The 23,771-nt window shown below is 35.6% G+C and overlaps 3 protein-coding genes across 4 annotated transcripts; all 3 read right to left on the bottom strand.

Moving 5' to 3' along the window:
- Window positions 1-1,508: 1,508 nt before the first annotated feature.
- On the bottom strand, window positions 1,509-8,129 carry LOC118045055 (probable linoleate 9S-lipoxygenase 5). Its single transcript, XM_035053561.2, has 9 exons — window positions 7,707-8,129; window positions 4,599-4,891; window positions 4,280-4,520; window positions 3,816-4,157; window positions 3,630-3,715; window positions 3,422-3,529; window positions 2,987-3,291; window positions 2,633-2,896; window positions 1,509-2,444 (listed from the first exon to the last, which is right to left on the bottom strand). The coding sequence occupies exons 1-9, from the start codon at window positions 7,906-7,908 to the stop codon at window positions 1,691-1,693; spliced, it is 2,595 nt and encodes an 864-aa protein (XP_034909452.1). The 5' UTR covers window positions 7,909-8,129; the 3' UTR covers window positions 1,509-1,690.
- A 1,549-nt stretch (window positions 8,130-9,678) lies between these two features.
- LOC118045050 (probable linoleate 9S-lipoxygenase 5) lies at window positions 9,679-14,534 on the bottom strand. The gene is made up of 8 exons (XM_035053550.2): window positions 14,231-14,534; window positions 12,592-12,881; window positions 12,273-12,513; window positions 11,832-12,173; window positions 11,651-11,736; window positions 11,460-11,567; window positions 10,758-11,326; window positions 9,679-10,576 (listed from the first exon to the last, which is right to left on the bottom strand). The coding sequence occupies exons 1-8, from the start codon at window positions 14,439-14,441 to the stop codon at window positions 9,823-9,825; spliced, it is 2,601 nt and encodes an 866-aa protein (XP_034909441.1). The 5' UTR covers window positions 14,442-14,534; the 3' UTR covers window positions 9,679-9,822.
- A 4,396-nt stretch (window positions 14,535-18,930) lies between these two features.
- On the bottom strand, window positions 18,931-22,657 carry LOC118045070 (nicotinamide/nicotinic acid mononucleotide adenylyltransferase). Of its 2 annotated transcripts, XM_073409528.1 has the most exons (3): window positions 22,302-22,657; window positions 19,528-19,835; window positions 18,931-19,362 (listed from the first exon to the last, which is right to left on the bottom strand). In XM_073409528.1, the coding sequence occupies exons 2-3, from the start codon at window positions 19,828-19,830 to the stop codon at window positions 19,087-19,089; spliced, it is 579 nt and encodes a 192-aa protein (XP_073265629.1). In that variant the 5' UTR covers window positions 19,831-19,835; window positions 22,302-22,657; the 3' UTR covers window positions 18,931-19,086. The 2 variants fall into 2 exon arrangements, with proteins under 2 accessions (XP_073265629.1, XP_034909483.1); XM_035053592.2 differs by having other exon boundaries at window positions 18,931-19,835; window positions 22,302-22,653.
- Between the last annotated feature and the right edge of the window lie 1,114 nt (window positions 22,658-23,771).

Below are 23,771 nucleotides of genomic sequence, written 5' to 3'. Positions count from 1 at the left end.
CATTCTACCTGTTACCTAAACCTACTAAAAGATCTGGGTGCAATGCACCTGTTTGGTTTTTCTTTTACAATGGAAGCTAATAGAGTAGAAGAAAAGCAACAACCTGAACTGCATATGCCACCTGCCTTAGGACCACATCCATGGCTTGTTTACTTTCACGGAGAGCATGGACAAAGCCAGACTCTGTATAGCATGATAGAAGGTAGTTATCAGGTTAAAAACATTCCTGAGATGCAAGATATGCAGATAGCCACATGTTCGTACGGCTGGTTAGCTCTAGTTCATAAAAATAGAGATGTTTGTTTTCTGTTGAATCCCATCTCTATGCAAAAGATTCAACTACCGCCACGAAAATCTAGCTTTCAACTGTTGTTTCCTCGCATTGCCTCCTGATGATCCGAACTGCATAATTGTGTTCTTTGGCATCATTCGAAATCATATCCACTATTTCATGTTTTGTAAGCCTGGGGATATTGAATGGACCAAACACGACTTGTTGCTTCCTATTGCTGAGGATGTAGGAGTAGCAGATACACTATAATGCGCTGGCACTTATAATGGGGAGGTTTACATGTAAACTTTCTTCGGAAAATTCTTCTAGTTAAGATTAGCAACTGGGGCATTACGTTTTCGAATTTTGAAGTTGACGGAGAGGGATTCTAGTTTGGGAGGCGGACATTGGTGTGAAGTGTATATGGTCGAAACTTGTGGCGAGCTCTTTCGTGTTGATCAGTATATAACTCATGAAAAAGCAGTGTTCTCAAGTCGGATTTGGAGAAGAAAACATGGATCAGGTCAAATAGAATGAAGAATCATGCATTTTTCATAGGTCCCTTCGGTCAGATTGTTTCCCACTCGGTGAAAGACTCAGGAATTCAAGGAAACAAAATCTATTTTACTTTGCCGAAAGATAAGAGTTCTTTATGAGTATGATATTTCAATGGGAAGTGTGGGAGCATCTTTACCTTGCTCGAATGTTAAGGACAAGTAGTTTTTAATCTTGTATTGCTTTACCTTTTTGGATGCTAATGCATCAAACTTAGGATTAAATGTCCCATGTTTTTCCATGGTTCAATGTTGAAAGGCATGGTATGTTCTAATTTCTACTCACAAAACATTTTGACGAAGTTTAGTTGATTGTTCATATTACTGGGACTTTCATTGTCATAGTTCTACATTACACTCAGGAAGAAATTGCCACTGAAGAAGGAAAAAAACCTTCATTCAATTATGCTATTAGAAACATAATCAGACTCTTTTCGGTTTGCTTAGAGACTCCGTTTTCTGGTTTTGAATTCCATGTCAAACAGCAAGCTAGTTAAGCATGTCTGCCATGTTTTAGGAAGAGAGTGCCAGCATTTTGAGCTCCTGAAGCAAGAAATGTATTTCCTAGTAACCTCTATTTGGCCTGCTTGAATTTGCTTCTGGTGCAACAAGCCATCGGAAGCACAAATACTTCACAATCTGCAAATTAGCCAATCACAATTTAAGTTAATTCAGTGCCAATCAAAGGACTAAATAACTTTTATTCTGCATTATTTATGAAGCTTATTACATCAAGCATATGTGCCCCAAAGCATCTAATAGGAAATACAGACATTGGTGATTGAAAATACTAGAACTTTTTACTCAAGTTCCTCCATAACAACAAATGATATTAAAGTGATATGGGTCGTCTTCTGGAGTAGATTTAGATGGAAACACTGTTAGGAATGCCCCTTCCAGTGAGTCCAGCTTTACTGGTAGGAACCAACAAAGTGTATGGCATCTTGACTGGGCCAAAGCGATTCTTGAATTTATCATCTTTGTTCATATCAAAAATCCTTTTCTCAATGTCTGCCAGTTTCTTTCTAAATTTATCCAAGGCCTCCATCGGTTTGCTGTCTGTGGTCCATTCAAGAGTGTCTCGCTGCCCAAGATACACTTCATCTGATGTATGCCTTGACAGAATTTCTATAAGAGAAATTCCAAGAAGTGTTTGGTACTGGGAAGTGATTGTTTTCAAGAAAGCCTTATCAGGGTTCGACTTGAGCTCCTCATACTCGACAGAGCCTTCCTCGGGCATCAACCTACGGCTCATGCTTGGACGATTCGGAAGGAAACCTCCAAAAGGATATTGCCCAAAGTTGATAGCTGCATGGAGGGCTGATGCCACCCATATGATTATGGTGCATGAGTCTATTAGTTCTTCACGAGTCTGCATCTTAGGCCACCAGGGTGCATCTTTGAGGTCACCATGCCCAACCTCTCTCACTTCCTTCCACCATGATTGGATTTCATAGTCCTTCTGAACTCTATCATCAGTTTTGTAGTAGAAAGAGCAGTAGTCTCTGACCCATTCTTTGATTGCGGACCATATCTCAAGCCCGTCGACAGCATATGGGTAATCTTCTATCAGTAGGCGGACACCATGAGGAGAACTTGGATCCTCAACTGCCACTCCTCTGAATAATTCAAGGTAGCATGTCATTGGAAATATAATAAACCATCATCACAGCATTTATCAGAGTTCAAGTTCTATAGTCCCTGGAGTGTTTATCAGCTTAAAATTCTCTATGATGTTTAATTTCAAGTTCCAACAAATTATGAACAGCTATGAATTAACCTTTATTAATAGACTAGGATGTAGTACCTCTTCTTCAGATCCTCAGGAAGTGCTTGCTCGGTGAAATCCCAGCTTTTGTAAAGTGATGCTGACATTTCCAAGGAATACTTCAAGGGATAAACGGTTAATTCTAGGATTCCACCAGCATTGATGAGCACCTGCCTAGCGAGAGCATTTATGTTCATTGTGTCACGGAAGTGAGGTTTTAAAAGTTCATGTATTGGATGAAGCACACTGAGGCGTCTATTTGTTGCAATCACAAATGGTTCAATTGCAGCATGAGTATGTAACCTGTTATCGAAAAAAGAAAACTTAGGAACTGAAATGAACTAATCAACTGCATCAATATTTTTCCTTCTGGTAGATGGTTTTTCTTTGTACCAGTGGCTGATAAGCTGATGATAGCCGGAGTCATTTACACCCACATAAGCTTTAGCCAGCTGCCAAATGGAGCCTTCAACACCATGTTCAGCTGGGGTGTAGACTTTGCTAATGGCTCCAAATTCATCTCCTTCTTCATGGGGCAAGCTTAGCTCAATTGCAAGTGGTTTCAAAGTTCCATCATCTTTCAAGAAAAGCAAAGTCCTTGTGGCATAAGTATTTTTTGAAGGAGTGTTTATCTTCCTCAGGTATGGCATTAGTGCATCATGGTGATCTAATATGAACATCCTGTTTTTCTTGATTGCCTATGCAACAAAAACCATTTTAGCTACAATGGCTTGTTTGGGGTGATTGAATTCACCGGTTTCATCTGCGAAGCATCCTCAATCTGATAGTAAACTGAATTGTCAAAGAAACTAATCTAGATACCATTACCTCATCTGTGGTCAGTCCCTCCAGATTATTCTTTATGTCCTCCTCAGTTATTTTACTATTTTGATCACCATATTGTTTGCTGTCTAGCTTGCTTTTCGGGGGGAATTCCTGCGTTCCAATCAATGATTATTAGACATCAAGAACAAGAAGATATGAAATCAAATTCTTCTCTGTATCGGCAGAGAGATAAATATGGAACTACATGCACCTCAAGGCGACGAATGACAACAGGGTTTAATCCAGCCAGCATTTCTCTGCCAAATTCTTCATCAGTCCTCCAACCAGTCTTATTCCCTGTATAACAACACATCACAACTTAAGTTTCCATGGAGATATAAGTGAATATGTATGTAAATATAGTCCAAACAGCGAGGTTAAGTGTTTTAGTTCAAACCTTCAATCACTTGAGGCATTGGAAATTCGAAAAGATTTTCCCCATCAGTTCGGAAAATTTCCTTGAGCATCTGCAAGGGAATTTTTTCCCTAATATTATCTACTAGGGGACCGTGAGGCAGCTCAATACCTCCTTCGTAGAGTTTAAACACATCATCAAAAGAGTCGAACTCATTTGGGGTGCTGTCAAATAATCCTTCCAGTTCAGGTTTAACAACTTGAGCTACGAGTTTCAGTGCATAACCAAGGAAGTCAGCCATCCTCAGGTGACCAAATCGTTCATCTCTCGGAACATAGATGTTTAAGCTCGCCAGAAGTGGCAGCCTGCTCTCACTGTTGGGATCTGCTTAAGATGATAAGATCATAGAACAGCTTTAGAAATGACAAGAAATATAAATAACACAATTAAACAGTATAAAAACCTGACTTCTGTTTGCACTGTAAGATTCTCAACAATATAATGACCTGATTTTGCTGGTGCTCGGCCAGTTCTTCCCCTACGAGGATAAGGGTACTCAGAAGACCCACCAAGAACAGGGCGGACATACTTTGCACCCTTGTCAGGATCTCCCAAATCATTGTAGTAAGCATAGTCGTAAACGCGGTCCCATTCCTTAAGCTCTCCTTTTCCGTCTCCTCTCAATTTAACCAGTTCTTCTTCCCTGTATTTACGTAGCGGTGCAGGTGAGTCCTGCGGCAGATGAGTCTATACAGACGCATCAGAATTTGTTAGCTCAGGATAATATTTACAGCTACCTTCAGCTTTCTATGGTTGCATAATTACCTTGTTAGTGAAGAAAACACGATCATAATTGTAACGCTTTTCAGGATAAATCCAAGAGTTGCAGACAAAGTGGACTCGGCCCTGACCAGGTACATCTTCTAGTGTGACAGTCTTCAGGTAGAATTCACTGTGATGATTATTTTTTATCAGGAGTGCCACTGGAACGACTCCAATCTCCTCATCCCAATCAAAGTTAACTTTGAATTTCGTCTCGCCGGCGATTAAGGGGTCGATGCTAGTAATCCAATTCTCTAAATTTGCCGGCTTTCCTAGCTTCTCTTTCAAACCATTCTCTACAAAGGGGCACCAAAATCCACATTAGTCAGCAGACAGTATAATTTTCTTGAGAAATGGAGTTCCATTTACAGTGACAATCATGAAAGACGGGCTACAAACTTGATCAGTCATGATCAATAAATGATCCAACATTCATGAATCTGTCCATCCTATTAGTTAGTTCAGATGGAGCTGCAATGCCCCTGAAGGAACTTTGTTTCACGGCCATTTATTAAATGTTTGTTTCGAAAAGTACAAAACATACTTCCTCCTAATTGAATTATAAATATCAACAATTTTTAAGTTGAAGTTGTCGTAAGAAAACCAAATTAGGGTTTCAAGGTCAATTAAATGAGTTTTTTATATTTTTAGTTGTTTTTTAAAATGTTTTTTATTAAAAAATATTTAAAATAATATTCTTTTTACTTTTTAAAAATTATTTTTTATATTAAAACATCAAAATAATTCAAAAATTAAATAAAAATTTAAATTTTTAAGAAACATGATTTGAAACGTGTTTACAAAGGATTCAAGTTCTAAAATCTCATAAAACAAAAATCTTAAAATAATATCATTTTATTTTTTTAAAAAATCAATATCAAACTAAAATTCGGTTTCACCAAAACTTCATATCCACGGGCCACCGAGTTGAACCGCAAATCATACTAGATTTTGTAATAAAGAAGCATGTTATAACAAAAGAAGAAATTAGCGCAGCAAATCAAGCTATAAGTGTACAATAAGCACAGCCAGTCAAGTTTCTCAGAGCCTTGTGACCCATCTAGTCATCTACCAACAATCCGCCATCAAATTATGAATTATGAAGCTTTTTGTTATCTCCACTTTAACAAACAGTAATAAAGCAAAGTCCAACTCTCATAAAATCTAACAAGATCTCTGCATTAACCAATTATTTTAGATCTCTACAAATACTTTATGTATCTGTCATAATGTTTTCTAATAAATCAAATGATAATAGCATGAGCATGTAGGCCATGGGATAAGAAATTGGGTGGAATGGGCCCACATAGTAATAAATATGGCCATCATGGGCACCGTACAACCTAGGGAAAACTTCACAAATGCCCCCCAACTATACAGAAAATCTCAATCTTATCATTAAAAAAAAAAGTATTTGTATCGATTTTACTCTTAAACTTTCAGGAATTTTCAATTAAGGGTTTCTGTCTGCTTTGAAGACATTCTATCCACGTTTCCAATCAAGATTGTACCTTTCTTTTGTAAGAACATTACATCATTTGAAAAATTAATGCTTTCTATTAAGTAATTATTCTTATAAAAGTCATAATTGAGAAATTAAAATAGTTTTAGGGGTAAATTTTGATATAAAAAATAATCTAAGTGCAAAATTGATACTACCCTAATAGTTAGAGAATTGTTTTTATATCATGGATACACTTTTAGATACAGTTCACAAATCAGTGAGAGAGTTAAATTATAGAAAAAACTCCTTATATATTTAATGTTTTTTTTATAAATTATGATATATTTAATGTTTTCCTACTATGACAGGCAAAAATATCATAGGAAAAAACAATTTCTGCCTTCAAATTAGTTTCATGCATTTTCATAAAGTAACATGGCAGTCACTATGAAGAGTTGTCACAGCCTTAATGCTCCTAGTCCCTACCATGATGTATGCATAAACATGAAAAACGTGGCAGAAGTGGGTCCCATGCTTCTTCAAACACAACAAAGAAGTGATGATCCATCACTAATAAATCAATGAGCACTTCAACAATAAAGCATAAAATGAACTCATTCTTGCTTTACCATGTACATTATACCCGGCCCGGCTCGTCCTGGCAGGAATCCTGCCTGACGACCTAGGCTGGTCTACAGTTATAATGGAGTCAACTCGTAATATTTTTTTTAAATTACTTTTAAACAATATTGTTTGAATTTAAAAAAGTAAAATGATAATGTTTTGAATGGTAAAATAATCAATTTAAACTGTCAGCTAAAATTTAAAAATCTGAAGATATAATTTATATTATTTTTAATATATCATTTAAACACAATAATTTATATTGTCGTTGAATTAATAAAAATTAAATTGTTCTAACTCTTGAAACGGATCTAGGAGCAGGTCACTGAACAGTGAACAGGATAAGGATAAATTCTCCAACTCATGACAGCCTTGTACCGAGTGACCGTACGAGGCAAGTTTAATAACATTGATTATAACGGTGCATATACGTGTGAAAGGAAGATTATAAACCACAAATGGAAAATGGTCAACTATGGAGAATCAAGGATAGCTTAATAATCTTGTCACTGTCGGGTTTAAACCTGCTAATTTAAAATTCTTTGTTCTCCCCACTAGCAAATTTACTGGTTTCCCCAGCCTCCCAACTTCAATTTTCTGCTGCAAATCTTATTTGATTGTGTCCCTTGTGGATACTAATCTGCCGCTGATCGGTGTTGAGTGGTCTTTTGGGTGCTTATAGCTAGGTTTAGTTGTTCAGGCTTCTGGCTCTACAGCTCCTGGACCTATTATCTGTTTGTATAAAGTTCAGCTGGCTTGTGGCAAAAGGAGCCATGATTTGCAGCTTACATCCCTTTTCTTTTGTTTATGGACTGCCGCCTCTCATGATGATATCCTGATCTTGGGGAGCAGGATAAGGTTTCTCTTGTCTTATGTCTTGCTCTTTGGCTTATACTCTCTCCCCTCTGGCTTTTTGAATGAATTTCCTCTCTCGGGTGCTTATTCTAGCTAGCCCTCTAGGTGTTCTTAATGAACTTCATCGAGCAATAGAAGAAAAACATCATGGGATTGAAAAGGCAATAAAAGAACTGTTGTATACATACCTGGAGGGTCACTTTTAGCAGAGCTAATGACTTGCAGAGAGACTCCTAGGCCGAATAACTCATGGCCACGATCAAGAACCGAAGCATTAAAGTCATTGAATTCTAAGACATTCTTCTTCATCAACAAAACAGTGCCTTTGATCTTCATCTTACTGTCCCCTGCACAGCATGATGCGATGGTATTAACAATGTTCTGTAACATTTCTTTCCCTCTTGCCTGGTTGCTCTCTTATAGGGCTACAAAAAGAATCTACTAAAGCTTGGCTTGGATGCCAACTAAGGTGAGTGGAGAAGGTCTTTATAGAGAGGGAATATATACGAGGTAAAGACTGAGAAGCTTCACTTGCCACATTGCATTTCCTTGGAAAAAAGGATGAGTTTTGTTTAAGTCTCTCTTTCATATTGAATTTGCCCTGTTGCTAGTCTTTTTACTGGACTTGTCAAGACTGGCCTACTACATTCAAGGACAGGCACTCTAAAAGTCCACATGTATGACATGTGCTTTTTTATTTTTTTATTTTTTTTATTTTGAAGATATCAAATATGATAATTTTCATCATATAAAATTCAATTTGATGAAGACCCTGCATTGAGACAATTGATGAAGGGAGCAATCAAGGACAAATTAAGACAGAGGAGGTTCACACAGCTCCTAATCAGACTTTAATTTGTGAGTAGACTAAGACTCACCGGCCATTATTTACTTCTTTTATGCCTTCTTATCATCACATTAAGCCCGAAGCTCGGGTCATGGATTGGCGGAGTTAAATATATATGGAAAACAAAACTGACTTGAGATAGGCTTGTATCAACCTCGTCAGATTAAGCAAGTAGAGGAAAGTACAGAAGTAATATGTAGAAGACTATTTTACTACATTAAAAAGGATCAATGGTTTCCTTAATGGATGTGCTCTCACACACCAAAATCTCAGGTATGCTGAAGAACTCCATTAAAAAGTATGATGCTGAAGAAAGTTTTTTACAAATTTGTCTTTTGAGTCAACATAAGAACTTTTGAATCTGGCTGCCTATCTATTAATTGATATTCTTGTTGAATTATCTCCAATTTCTTTACAAAATGTTAAACAATGAGCACAATAACAAGAAATATGCATGTCAAATCACATGCATAGTTTAAGTAAGCAGAGGATTAATGTTTTAATTCTCATAAACTTTAGCAACTCGCTTATGTTGCAGGAAATAAAATTAATATTTACTTTTGTAAATGATGAATTGAACGTAAAGAAAATATATGTCTAGCTCCTGTTAGCCCTACCTAAGTGATAAGGAAATGTCGGTTATTATCAAGAGCAAATTAATAGCATAGAAAGCAACTCAGAAGTAGCTGCTTCTTGATAAAAAAAAACAAGCACACCTGAAACTTTTTTTTTTTTTGGATTCGAGAAAACCCCACCTCTCAGAAAGCATACTTTGTTGGCCCAGGTAAGTGAGTAAAACCCTGGTTGTCCCAGACTCTTACAAGAGATGCACGTCCTGACTCGAATTCGAGACCTGCTATGCAGATTTCAAACTCTTTGTCATCACGCTACGTCCTTGAGGACAAGCACACCTGAAACGTTTCCTTAGGAGTAAGTTAATGTGATAAGAAGCTCAGACTGTAAAATTTCTCCCTTCCCCAGGCTTGCCTGGCAGGGAAAGGACTGGGATGTACTTGGTCAGAACATATCTCCCTTCTGGTTCTGATTTCAAGAGTCTCTTTTGCAATGAAGAGTCTAGCTAACAGGTTAAGCTATGGAGAAATGTTAGAACAGTAGCAAGGACAAGTTTTCATCATCACAAGGGAAATTATCCACTTCTAATTGTAGTTCCTGTCTTGGGAAGGGAGAACGTGTCAGCATTTTGAGCGCTTAAATGAAGAAATGGAAGTTCCCTTTAAACTCTGCTTGGTAAGCTAATTAGCCCATCAGCAAGTGCGATGTTTATTGTTTAAGTAAATTCAACTCCAATCACATGACAAAAGAACAACTTTTATTCTGTATTATTCATGGAGTTTATTACATCAGGACATGTGTGCCTTGGATGCTAACAAGAATCAGCTACTGCTTTCATAACGACAAATGAGTAAGAATAGAATAAATAGTCTCACGGAGAAGATTTAGATTGAGACGCTGTTAGGAATTCCCCTTCCAGTGAGTCCACCTTCACTGGTAGGAACCAACAAAGTGTACGGCACCTCGACTGGACCGACACGATTCTTCCATTTCCCAGCCTTGTTCATGTCTAGCATTTTGTCCTCAATTTCTGCCAGTTTCTTTCCAAATTTCTCAAACGCCTCCAATGGTTTCTTGTCTGCTGTCCATTCATGAGTGTCTCTCTGTCCAAGATACACCTCATCTGGGGAATGCCTTGAAAGAATTTCTATGAGGGAAATTCCAAGAAGTGTTTGCAACTGTGCAGTGATTGTTTTCAAGAAAGCCTTATCAGGGTTCGACTTGAGCTCCTCATACTCAGGAGAGCCTTCCTCGGGCATGAACCTTCGACTTACGGTTGGACGATTGGGAAGGTAGCCTGCATAAGGGTATTGACCAAAATTGACAGCTGCATGGAGGGCTGATGCCACCCATATGATTATGGTGCATGAGTCTATGAGCTCTTCACGAGTCTGCATCTTAGGCCACCAGGATGCATCTTTCATGTCACCGTGCCCTTCCTCTCTCACTTCCTTCCACCATGATTGTAGTTCAGAATCCTTTTGAATCATCTCATCATTCTTGTAGTAGAAAGAGCAGTAGTCTCTGACCCATTCTTTGATTGCTGACCATATCTCTAGCCCATCAACAGCGTATGGATAGTCTTCTATCAGTAGGCGAACACCATGTGGAGCCTTTGGATCCTCAACTGCCACTCCTCTGAGTAAACAAGGAAGCACATGTCATTGAAATGAAATGAAATACAGCATTATCACAGAATTAACCGAAGTCTAAGTTCCCAACGCATTTCTCTGTGTTTTTTTAATTTCAAGTTCTAAGATTCTAGCAAATTAATTATGAACAACTATGAATTAGCCTTTACGAGTAAAGCAAGGCTTACCTCTTCTTTAGGTCTTCAGGAAGTGCTTGCTCTGTGAAATTCCAGTTTTTGTAAATTACTGCTGACATTTCCATGGCATACTTTGCAGGATAAACTGTTGATTCCAGGATTCCACCAGCATTGATGAGCGTCTGCCTAGCGAGCGCATTGATGTTCATTGTGTCACGGAAGTGAGGTTCCAAAAGTTTATAGATTGGGTGAAGCACGCTGAGTTGTCTATTTGTTGCAATCACAAATGGCTCACTCACAGCATGAGTGTTCAAGAAATGGCTAATAAGCTGATGGTAACCGGAATCGTTTACAGCCACATAAGCTTTAGCCAGCTGCCAAATGGAGCCTTCAACACCATGTTCAGCTGGGGTGTAGACTTTGCTAATGGCTCCAAATTCATCACCTTCTACATGGGGCAAGCTTAACTCAATTACAAGAGGCTTCAAAGTCCCATCATCTTTCAAGAAAAGCAGAGTCCTTGATGCATAAGTCTTCGTGGTAGTAGTGTTTATCCTCCTCAGGTATGGCATCAATGCATCATGGTGATCTAATATGAACATCCTGTTCTTCTCGATCGCCTATTCAAAAGCAAAGTGTTTCAGCTACAACATGTCTTCTGGGAAGATTAAATTAATCAATTACATCCGTGAAGCGTTCACAGATCCGATTCTAAACATAATTGTGGAAGAAACCAATCAAGAGATAGCTTACCTCATCTATGGACAGTCCATCCAGACTATCCTTGATCTGCTCCTCAGTTATGGTGCTGTTTTGATCACCATAAAGTTTGCTGTCTAGCTTGCTTTTGGGAGGGAATTCCTGCAATAATTTGTTCTTAGACACGAGAAAAACAAAAAATATAAATTTTGCAGAAAGAAAAACTTGTTGCAGCTTTAGTGTACCTCTAGACGACGGATGATAACAGGGTTTACTCCAGACAGCATTTCTCTACCGAATTCTTCATCCGTCCTCCAAGCAGAATTGCTCTCTGTATAATTAATAGATCACAATTAAGTTGCTGAAAAAGAGAAAGTGACAGTCTAAGAACAGCACAAGCATAGAGTTAAATGCATTAGTTCAAACCTTGAATCACTTGAGGCTTTGGAAATCTGAAAAGGCCTTCTCCATCAGTTGGAATAATTTCCTTGAGCATCTCCAAGGGAATGTTTTTCTTAATATTTTCTAGTAGGGGGCCATCAGGCAGCTTAAACCCTCCCTCATAGAGATCCAGTACATCATCAAAGGAGTCAAACTCATTAGGGGTGCTGTCACATAAAGCTTCCAGTTCAGGCCTAATAAATTGAGCGACGGATTTCAGTGCATAAGCAAGGAAGTCAGACATCTTCAGGTGACCGAATCGTTCATCTCTTGGAACATATATGTCTAAGCTCATGAGAAGTGGCTGCCTGCTCTCAGTGTTGGGATCTGTTTAGATCACGGAAATTGTAAGAATGTGAACAAAAAATAAAATCACAAACCATTTATGATAACATGAATGCGAGATGACGCTCAACGGGTAATGACCTGATTTTGCTGGTGCTCGGCCAGTTCTGCCCCTACGAGGATAAGGGTACTCAGAAGATCCACCAAGAACAGGGCGGACATACTTTTCACCCTTGTCAGGATCTCCCAAATCATTGTAGTAAGCATAGTCGTAAACGCGGTCCCATTCCTTAAGCTCTCCTTTTCCATCTCCTCTCAATTTAACCAGTTCTTCTTCCCTGTATTTACGTAGCGGTGCAGGTGTCTCGTGCGGCAGATAATTCTATACAAATGTATCAGGATTTGTTAGCTCAGGAAAACATTTACAACTACCTTCAGCTTTCTATGGTTGCATAATTACCTGGTTAGTGAAGAAAACACGATCATAATTGTAACGCCTCGTAGGATAAATCCACGAGTTGCAAACAAAGTGGACTCGGCCTTGGCCAGGAACATCTTCAAGTGTGACAGTCTTGAGGTAGAATTCACTGTGATGATTGTTTCTTATCAGAAATGCCCCTGGAACTCCAATCTCCTCATCCCAGTCGAAGGTAACCTTGAAAGCCGACTCGCCGGCGGTTAAGGAAGTGATGGTAGTAATCCATTCTTCCAAATATGCAGGCTTTCCTAGCTTCCCTTTCAAATCATTCTCTACAAAAGGCACCAAAATCCACTTTAGATAGCTAATTACAGTATAATCTCAGGAAATTGCAGGTCCATTAACTGTTATTATAATTACAAATGATGTGACAATTATGGTGGGATATATAGAGTCATGCAACACAAAATATCTCACTCGCAATGAAATTTCGTTTCGAGGTAGGTTGTGGCATGCGGTTTGTTGAAAGGTAGGTGAATTTATGCTTGTCAAAATCACTATCAAATGATGCATGGAGTTGGATGAGACGACAAATACTACATGGCATCTTCATATGTATGTATTGAAAATAATATTCTTACCTTATCTTGATTAATTAAAAAAACATGAGGTTTCTCTTCAGGTTAAGAACTAATTAATAGAGTAATCGTCCCTTACTTCGTAGTTAAATCAAGCTATAATTCTACAACTAAGAGCAGCCAATCAAGTCCCTCGATAAGCCTTATGCCCCCTCTACCACAAAGGCAATTATATCTAAATATGATTTATAAAGGAGTCAACTTTTTTGTTCTCCAGAAACCTCAAGTGGCTGCATTTACCAATATTTTAATCACTTCCATTTCTTGTCTGACAAGGTATAACACCAATATATTATTAGCAAGGTGTAATAAATTATATGCACACGAGGATGTATTAATAAAGAAAAAGATTAGTTGGAATGGGTAAACCTATATATGAATAAATATGGTCATGTTGACAATATAAAAATAATAGCAGAGGACATGTGCTTTTGAAATAATAGCAGGTCCAAAAAGATTATATAAACGAAATAAAAAAAAGGTCCACTTGAGGTGACGCCCGAGACTTGGTTTGGTCTCATTTCGGTTTTGAAATTTACTCCAAGCGCAGTTCATTTAGGTATATGTAATGTCATAATCTTTATGCCCCTAGTCCTCGACATGATCATCCATACATGTCCAAAAAGTAGCAGTAGTAGGTTTCATGCCTTACCAAATCAACTTGTCTGCTCCCTGTGGTGTTTATGCACAAGTTTCTACTTTTTTCAAGCACAAACAATATATTAAAAAGTGTTGATCCATTCCTAATCAAGTCATTAAGAATTAAGTAATTAATTGATGAGTCTTTAACAAGCAGATCATGAACATATGATCTTGGTTCCTCTTATCTGATTTCCTTGATATATACGCTACAAATATTTTGCTTGCTTTACTTCTTCCAAGGTGAAGTACGTCCATGCATCATGCATGGATACTAGTAAACTACAGAGAATGAAGCATAAGAAGATGGGTCCCGAAGAGGTTGAGGCTCAAATTATCACACAAAAAATGGTTTTCGAGGTTGAAAAAGCAACAAAATAAAGAAATATATATCAACGACTCACCGGAGGGGTCACTGTTGACAGCGCTAACGAGTTGCAGAGAGACTCCTTGGCCTAACAACTCATGAACACGATCAAGAACTGATGCATTGAAATCATTGAAGTCCAGAACATTTTTCTTCATCAGCACAACAGTCCCTTTGATTTTCTTCTCCATCTTTCTAGTACCATTACTATGATCACCTGTAATGGCGTCAATAATGCTATGAAGCATTCTTCTCTCCTTTTCTTGCTTGCTTCGTCTCTTGGCGTAAACAAAGAATATAAAGACAATTGCTTGTGTTAGGGATTATTGTGAGAGGCAGGTATGATTGTGTGGTGCGTATTTATAGTGAAATATACGCATGTGGAAGCTTCATTGCAGGTTCTGTTCACTTGCTTTTTCTCAAGAAAAATGAAGATCACTTTGATAAAAGTCTTCTTCTTCATTTAATAATTTACTACCCTATTGCTCTGATAGATTTAGCGCGTGTTTATTCCAGAGAGACTGACCTGTTTCTTTCAAGGACTTTGTATTCCACACACCCCCACCCACAAGACTTTTTTATTTTGAAGATTTCAATTATATTAACTTAGATTATGTGCATCAAATCCAGTTTGATTTGAGGAAATATAAAAAATAATTTCAATGGAGAATTAAAAAAAAAAAGGGTTATTGTTCAATTGTTGAAGGGAGCAATCAAGTGACAAATCGTAGAGGCGGCTTCAATTCTCATAAAAAAAATCAAGAAATTCTAGATTTTCTCTTAATTTGTTATTAAAATTCAGATAATTTATTTTATTATATAAGAACTAAAATTCCCATAAATTCTTAGTTTTAATGTGAATTATTTATTGTTCATTAATTAGATCGGATTTTGATTTTAATTCTTCTAGTAATTTGTTTTTAGGAAGAAATTAATTAATAAAATAAATGTGATCAACATCTTCTTCTTTTTTCCTCTTATAATTAAACCTACCTCCAGAACATTTTATGAATAAAACCTTCATCTACATCTCAAAAACAAAATCAAAATCCCAACATTTTTCAGGTAAATTAGAAGAAGTCCAAGGTATTTTACAAAAGGGAAGTGGCCAAATTGGAACCCCATGTTCGTGTTGGTGCCCAGTACGACATTTTGAACATGTTTAGTTTGATTTCTTGATGGTTTATAATTGTGATGTCAATCCCTCTCCTCTTTCTCACAGCTTTCTTGTCGCTTCATTCTAGCACATAACAATATCGTTTTTTAATATTATTGTTTTTATCACGGTTATTAAACCTGATTGAATCCAGCGGGTTAGTCTAAAACCCAGTTAAAATTAAGTTTTATAAAAAAAAAAAATGAAGTTGGTCTAAAAAATTTGAGTTAATGTAGAACTGGATTGATTACATTAAAACTTATAATAAATTTTTTTATATAACTCAGGGTTACTTTAAATTTAAAAATAAATAAATAAATTTAAGTTAATTTACCGAATCAATAATATTGATTTTACATCAGATCAACCTTTGAATCAGGATTAATAACATGTTCCAAGTTCCATGAAGAATGGTAGGATTCTTGGTGGCTTGTATAGCAGCCCTTATGGAATTCAAGCAGGCATTCCTGCTTTTTATCCTTTTTTAATTTTACGTGTACTGGTGTGCTTCACCAACATAAAATAGTAGAAGCAATTTTTATACATGCTTTTCACGTTTTATATAATGAAGAACCATATATATCCATGGCTGCTTTTGGAAGAAACCAAGAGATTACTATATATTCTAATAGCTTGTAAAACTTGAAATAAGACAACAAAGTTGAGAAATTCTCTCGAAGAAAAGCATTCTTATCTTGACCAAGTACTCTTCCATGATGCTGTCCGAAAAACAATCATGATCTAAATATAGAACAAGTTGAATTAATTAAATTCCTGTTTTCCTTTACCATATCTCCAACTTGGAAAGCATTTATTATTTTTTTTTCATGCACAATAGCATATGATTTTCTTGGAGTTTCAATGACTCTAATTTATTTATTTAATTATTATGTAACAAGAAAACATGACATGTTTAGTTGGTGAAATTAAAATTAAGTTTTTTTTTAATTATAGGATGTCTGGGTCAGTTTATATATATTTTGACTAATCCTCTGAGATCCTGAAATTAAAACATACAAGTTTTCAGTGAGCTCTAAAATTTGAGACTTGAATTGATGATCTCTGAAAAGTAAGCTCAGGATCTGACTTAGTTAAATTACATTTCTCAAGATTAAATCAAGTTTTATTTTGTTTTGTGAGAATTACATTACATTAATTTATTTTGTTGAATTTATATTTCTATCCTGTGGTATAAATATATATAATTAGGTTGAATGTTATATATATATATGCATGCATGTTTGCTTTCAACTCACGTAATTGCTAGTTAAGTCTACCAAACCATATATGTCAAAGAATCATAAACACACATAAAATAGAAAAATCAACAATGACATCTTTCACGCATGCTTAATTCATTCACCAAACTTTGATGCTGTTGCTTATCTAATGGTAATAAATTTGATTTGAAACATCTCCCGAGGTAGCTTGTGCTTGTAGAATTAACTGATCGCTCTTCCAGCAATATTAAATGCTGGGTCATTCCCACGTATTTCTGTAGATATGTTCGAGCTTATTTAATGATGCGATAGTTTTTATTTTCTAAAATATTTTTTTATTTAAATAATTAATATTTATTTTATTTATAGCATTGAAGATTATATCACATTAATGAAACTAGAATCGTTAAATTAGATAAGGAATGATATTTTGATCAATTCTAATTATAAATCATATGAAAACTTGTGAAAATTGTTTGTTGGATAAGATGATCAAAATAATTTTTATTGGAAAGAGTGAGGAGAAAAATCAAATTAATTTCTAAAAAATTATTGGAAAAAGAAATTAATGTTGTAAATTGCAGTTGTTTATCCAGCCACTTGTATTAAACCATGCCTAATCGTAGGAATTGAAATTCCCATGACATCATATGGAAAGTATACCAATCTAGTGCAATTGGTTCATTGACGTGTGAGAAATCATTTTGTCCAAGGCAGTGATTTGAAGTATAATTATAACAACACCTTATTTTATAAATAAGCTTGTCAAGTTTCACAAACACAAGTATTTGCTTAATAACTTCTTAGAAAGTTTTTGATTTGATAAAATAAAAAAATGTTTCAAAATAGAATAGTACTTATTTTCTAATCAAAACTTTATGTTTAGATATAATATTACGTTGTTCAATGACTTCTTAGAACTCAATTGAAGGATCTATGTGTACATATATATGAAAGTAGTATGTGTTCTTAGATAATTTTAGAAAATCTTAAAGACCTGTTTGTTTTTACATTTTAAAAATATTTTTAAAAATTTTAAATATTTTTTATTTTTTTATTTTAAAATAATATTTTTTTTGTGTTTTTAAATCATTTTGATACGCTGATTTCAAAAATAATTTTTTAAAAATAAAAAAATATATTATTTTGATACATTTCTAAATGAATAACACTTTGAAAAAGTAACCGCAACTATACCAAACAGGCAAACATCTACTAATTTATTTTGTTCCTCTAGTTTTTTACTTCTTGTATTCCAATTGAGATAGAAAAACTAGGGACGGTTGTGGTCGTAGTTTGGGAATTAAATTGCAAGAATAATAGTAGTTTTCGTGCCTCATTTAAATTGAACACTTGTAGGCATAATTGTGGGACTTGATTCGGACTATTTTTTTTTTATAAAAAAAAAATATGTTATCAAATTAAAGGGTTAATTTGAGTTAATATTTTTATTAAAATAATTCCATTTCATTTTAAAAAAAAAATTGGGATTGACACGAAGAGATTTAACAAATATGATTATAGAAGGAGCACCTTCTTGCAATTGAGAAAAAATTTTAATGACAATTTGTGGATAGTGATCAAGTTGTGTTAACATGGAGATGTGCGAACACGTAAATAAAGAATAAAAAGCTATTCCCAGTTGCGATTCTTTATAGCTCTGTTTCTTTTTTTTGAGTTATTGCAAGTTGTATCCTTCAATTTCGCTATATTATGGCTTTTGCTAGGAGACATAGGGCAGCCGGCCTGGAATACTTTCCAAATCCAATTTGCAAATCACCAAGCCAGTCAAACTGTGATTTTGAGTCTTTTAGTCTTCGATTTAGGCACCTTGACGGGGTCGTGGAAAAGAGAAGCTGGTCCTGGTCAATACGGGTCTAGGCTGCTGCTGTATGGGATGCATACAATTCTCCAGACGTATATCTTAGAATTCCCAGTTCTTGAATCCATGGACCTTTCGTCATTCAACACGCGTAATTCTTTTCTTATCCAAAACTTTAACCGGGAAAGAAGAACACTTCGAAGCCATCTACATCCAGATTGATGGATGAGTTGGCTCCAGAATGCCTTATCTTAAGATGGTCATTTAGCTGTAGAGAATTCAACACAAGTGGTCTCATTTTGAGACTAAACTATTGACCTTGGTCAGAATTACTTGCGGGTTAATCAACTGAATCCTGACGAGTTCATCTTAATAACAAGGAATCCAGAAAACAGCATGAACTGAGTTTGATTATTCGACTCGGAACAGAGGAGAATGACACAAACGAAGAACACCCCCATATTCAAACAAGCAGAAAAGGATCAACCATAGCATTAAACATAACATGACAGGGGGGATGATATTTCTTTGTACGAAAATAGGAATCAAAAGAACAGATTAATTTAGATTGTGATAAATCAGAACAAACCAAACTTACGGATGTATTTTCCTGTTTCGGTGCTTCGTCTATCAAGTAATTATGACTGCTCAAAATATGGACTTACATATAGTTGATGAACAAAGCTGTGATATGATTAGAAATCATCCTTTTTGTCCTCTTGGTTCCGGTACAAACCTTTGTCTCTAATGTAATCAATCACTCCATCTGCAGTTAAGTACTTTATGGACAACCCTCTTGAAATGCATTCCCTAACTCTTGTTGAACTGATCTGGTTTGGAACAAGATCATTTGTAACTCTGATATTACCCTTGTTTTCATTCAAAATTTCATCATCAGATATAATCTTGTTAACATCTTGCCCTTCTCTACATATGCAGACCACACCATAGTTGCTGCATATGGTTCTCACCTGATCACGAATCCAAAACCCAGGAATACTAAATGATTGGAGCAAATCAGAACCACAAACAAGCATGACCCTAATTGATTCTCTGGACATCTTATTGCCATTAGTAAATGAACCCTCTACTCTTTGTAAAATAGTCAAAGTACGTTGGAAAGTGCTTTGGTTTACCTCCCATGGATCAACCATTATGAAATCTGAAGTTTCACAGGCCAAGCGACACATCTGCAACCTATGATCCCCAGATACAAGGCCTGTTTTCTTGTATGCATCACTAACAGGCGACATGTATGCTGCAATGACATGGAATCCCTCTGACTGTAATGCATCTCTTGCTAGCTCAAACATTCGCAGGTGCATAAAAGTTGGAGGATTGAAACTGCCAGTTGCCACAAGAGCAACATTTATCTTGTTATTTTCCTCAGTGGAATTTAGGCCAAAAGATACCTTTTCCATTGGCAATTGAAGATCCATGATACCTGAACGACAGTGATAGAGGAGCATTAGGGCACTGCATTCTTGATAACAGGCTTACAGTTATGCACAGCTTCCCAGTACACATGCACTTTGATGGTGCAGCAAAAGCTGAGCATAGACTAGTTGGAGATTTCAAATTCCAAATTGGGTAAATTCACATCTTGTTCATAAGTATAAATCCATCCAAGATGTGCAATAATTACTAACTGTGTGTACAATATCTTACTAACACAGAATAGATGAAATATGAACAAATGTTACCTTTAGTAAGTAATAATGTAAATCACATAACTTGATCATTGCAACATGACAGACTCAAAAGATCAAGTAGCCAAATATGTCCACATGCATGAGTGTGTTGGGAATGAAGGAGCATTAAGGTTAATAGTTAAATTGTGATCCAAAATGAATATGATCAACAAGATAATGAACGAACAGAGTATGCATTGGAGCAAGTTAAAATTCACAAAAGTCAACACATCATGTTTATTCACATAATAACATACATGAGACTGGATACATCATTATTTTCATTCAGGACAAGAGAGTGAAGAAGCTAAAGGCATATGAGTGTCCATAAAAAAACACAGGTGCATGCGTGCGCGCGCGCACTCACAAAGAGGGGAGGGGGGGGAGTGAATCAAAAGATTTTATCGAGGTACATAGGAACATACTGAAACCACTTAATGCCACATGGAATCTATTTATAAAAGCACATCGACATGCAGACAAGGGGAAGTTGAAGACAGCAACCCTCATTTTGCTGCTACGAAACCTCTCCCCCAAGGTAAATCAAAGGAAATGATCAGTTTCTAGGTTTACATCTTCCTACACCACCACCTATCCTTTTGTGATCCTTACCACAACCTAAATATGTGCTAGCATCAGAATTTATTTTCATGTCCTTTGGCAAGGGAAGAATATTATCCACGCTCTTCAGGAAACTGGGAACATCAACAAAGCCTTGGAAGAAGCGCCAACTCTTCTGCACTGGATGAAAATGGACACTGAAAGCATGGATCCCACAACCAATCTTTTTCTCAGGTTACGAATGACCCTGTTTAAGCAACTACAGTAGCATCATGTGCTCAAACTTTTTGGCATTAAGATTGGGAGGCCAGAATTGAAGGAAATAGTTGAAAAAATAGAAATCTCCACTGCTGAAACAAAAGTCTTTTCGAACCAACCTAACTATACCCGACTCCTCCTCCTGTTCCTTCTTCTCTCCCACTCCCTTAAGCTTCTCCAATTGCTTTTCCTCCATAATTTACCCACCTTCTGCTTCTTTAGTACAACCCTGTTTTCTTTAATTTCCTCCCTTATTCTCTAGGTGCCATTGCTAAATTTAGAAGAGACAATGATTCCAACAATCTCCTAGCTCCAGCGAAAAAACCATCTACTCTAAAACTCAACTCAAAACAAAAGTCTCTCTCACATAAGCAAATGCGTTTGAAAATAAATATAGGTTAAGTGGGTATCCTCAAAACAACAAATTTAAGATAGCATAGACCTCAGACGAAGAACACACACATAAATAAATAGAATCAGAAACCTAGTAATACTAATATTTCTTCAATTTTAATGCCAATGAAGATAATGATAATATATGAATATGTGATGTATAGAGCATTACAGTTGGCAGAAGTTTAGACAAAGAAAACTATTTACAAGCATAAATAGTTATTGGAACAAAGACTATTACAAGCATATAAAGTACAAAACAGAAAAAAAACCAACAGATTTAACTCACAATCTCCCTTTCCTTGCAACAACAAAATCCCCACACAATCTTCTCCCTTCATATACATTATAAACCAGAACTTTTGTCATCCCCTCTTAATACCTTGAAACTTCCCTTCATGTTATACGATTGCAACCACAAAAATCCTGTCCCGGAAACTTAAATTGCTACTCTAAACTAATAAACCGGTGCCAAAGAAACTCTTAATTTCCACAACACCAATATACACATATTGCAAAATCCTATGCTCTCTTCTTTCCCGAGAAAAAAAAAAAAGACCATCCCTTTTTCACATTCCACACTCCACAATCACATCCTTTATGTTTGACAAAATCCTATAATTCTTATCTTGTCCCAGTTGATCAAAAAAAATAAAAAATTGAAGCAATTCTAGCTAACATAAAGGACTACTCCACTCTCTTCAAACCTTCCCTTGACAGCAAAGATTAACCTTTTCTTGATTGAATTTACTAATTTAAAACAAAAAAAAAAAGAATCATTCTACTAATGCTAAACCAAATTTAGCAGAGACAATGAAGGTAATGACCAACTAGCTCCCATTTAAATAAAAAACCCACTTCAAAACCAAAGTCTTTAACACGAAAGCACATGTATTTGTGCCTAGCTATGCATAAAAGTGTAAGAAAATGTTCACATTTTGATGGTTTCACACCACACACAGCCGAAAGCACATGTAAAAAGATAATCAGAGATATAGTAGCGAAACCTTGTGAAAAGTGTATCAGAATTTGCCACCAGCTTTGCCTTTACGCACCAGAGAGAGAGAGAGAGAGAGAGAGAGAGTCTGTAACAAGAGGCACTCTCTCCCCGTCTTTCGGATTTCTTCTGAACTAAATTCTCTCTTCTTGTTCACTTCTTTTTGCTTTTTTAGGAGACCGACTTCTCCACCGTTGATATCTTGTAAGCGAATCTAACACTGTTTGAGGTTGGACTAGATTTTCAACAGTCAGTCTCTTCTCTTTTTCTTGACACGTTATACCACTTTTGATGCGTGCCCGCCGGGGTGAGCTATCGGCTTTCGGTTTCGGTTTTCAATATTTCGATTCCGTTTTCGGTTAATCGAACTTATCAAAAACATAACCTGGTCTAAACCGAATATTTTCGTTACTAGGCACGGTTCATCTAGTGTGTTGACTTAAACAAATCCATGTAGACCCTGATTTAGGTTAATTTTTAACTGAAACTAGTTTTAATATTGACTCAGTGAAACTTTTTGAGTAATTTAACTAGTTGAATCGTTAACTAATTAAGTTGGCTAAATCTTGTCATGTTAAAATCAAGATTTTTTTTTTTTAAAAAAAAAAATCTCGTTTTAAATAATAAAAAAAAAACCTAGATTGCCTTGAAATTCCAATAACTTATATACTTTATCAAATCAAACCTCAAATCATATCTGATAATTATATAAATATAGAGTCGTTCTTTTGACCCAAATGACTTGAACCAACTCATATAAATTATAAAAAGACAATCAATATTTTTTTTATAAGTAAAATTTCACAAAATAATTTAAAGGCATGAGAATTTAAATACAAGTACAAGACGAAATGTGGCTTAGACATTTATGATATTCCAAAATAAATGTTTAGAAATAAAGTATTTTAATAGTTAGATAATGAGTTTAATCAAGTTTGTTATTTGATATATTTTTTATAATTAAAAAAATAGTAATTTAATGTAGAAATCCCAGTACTTCCAAAACAATTCTCTTTTAGTGTATTTAGATACTTTTATATGCTTAAATTGGTATATTTGTAGAGATAAAGTGAAATAAATATGCAAAAAAAATATTAAATCCTAATAAGAATATTGTTTATTCTTGTTTTGATATGAAATAAATACTTTATAAAAAAAATAGTGTTACATATATATGCTGAGAATAGAAAAAATTATAAATATTTATTTGGGTGATTCAAGGTATTTATACCATTAAATTTTATCATTTTACTTTTTTTACAAAAGAGCTGGAAAGTCATTTTATCTTCATAAAATCAATAAAAAAAATAAATATTCATTACTAATAAGATAAAATGTAGTAGACCATAAAAAACTCTTGTACACGTATGAGTATAGATAAAGGATTGTTTGGAAATGTGACAAAAATTATTTTTTAAAATATCTTTTTACTTAAAAATATATCAAAATAATAATTTTTTTATTTTTAAAATTTATTTTT

This window comes from Populus alba, chromosome 5 (assembly GCF_005239225.2).
Source record: "Populus alba chromosome 5, ASM523922v2, whole genome shotgun sequence".
NCBI lineage: Eukaryota > Viridiplantae > Streptophyta > Magnoliopsida > Malpighiales > Salicaceae > Populus > Populus alba.
Note: the sequence above shows the minus strand (reverse complement) of the source record. Positions and strands in the feature narration are given on the sequence as shown.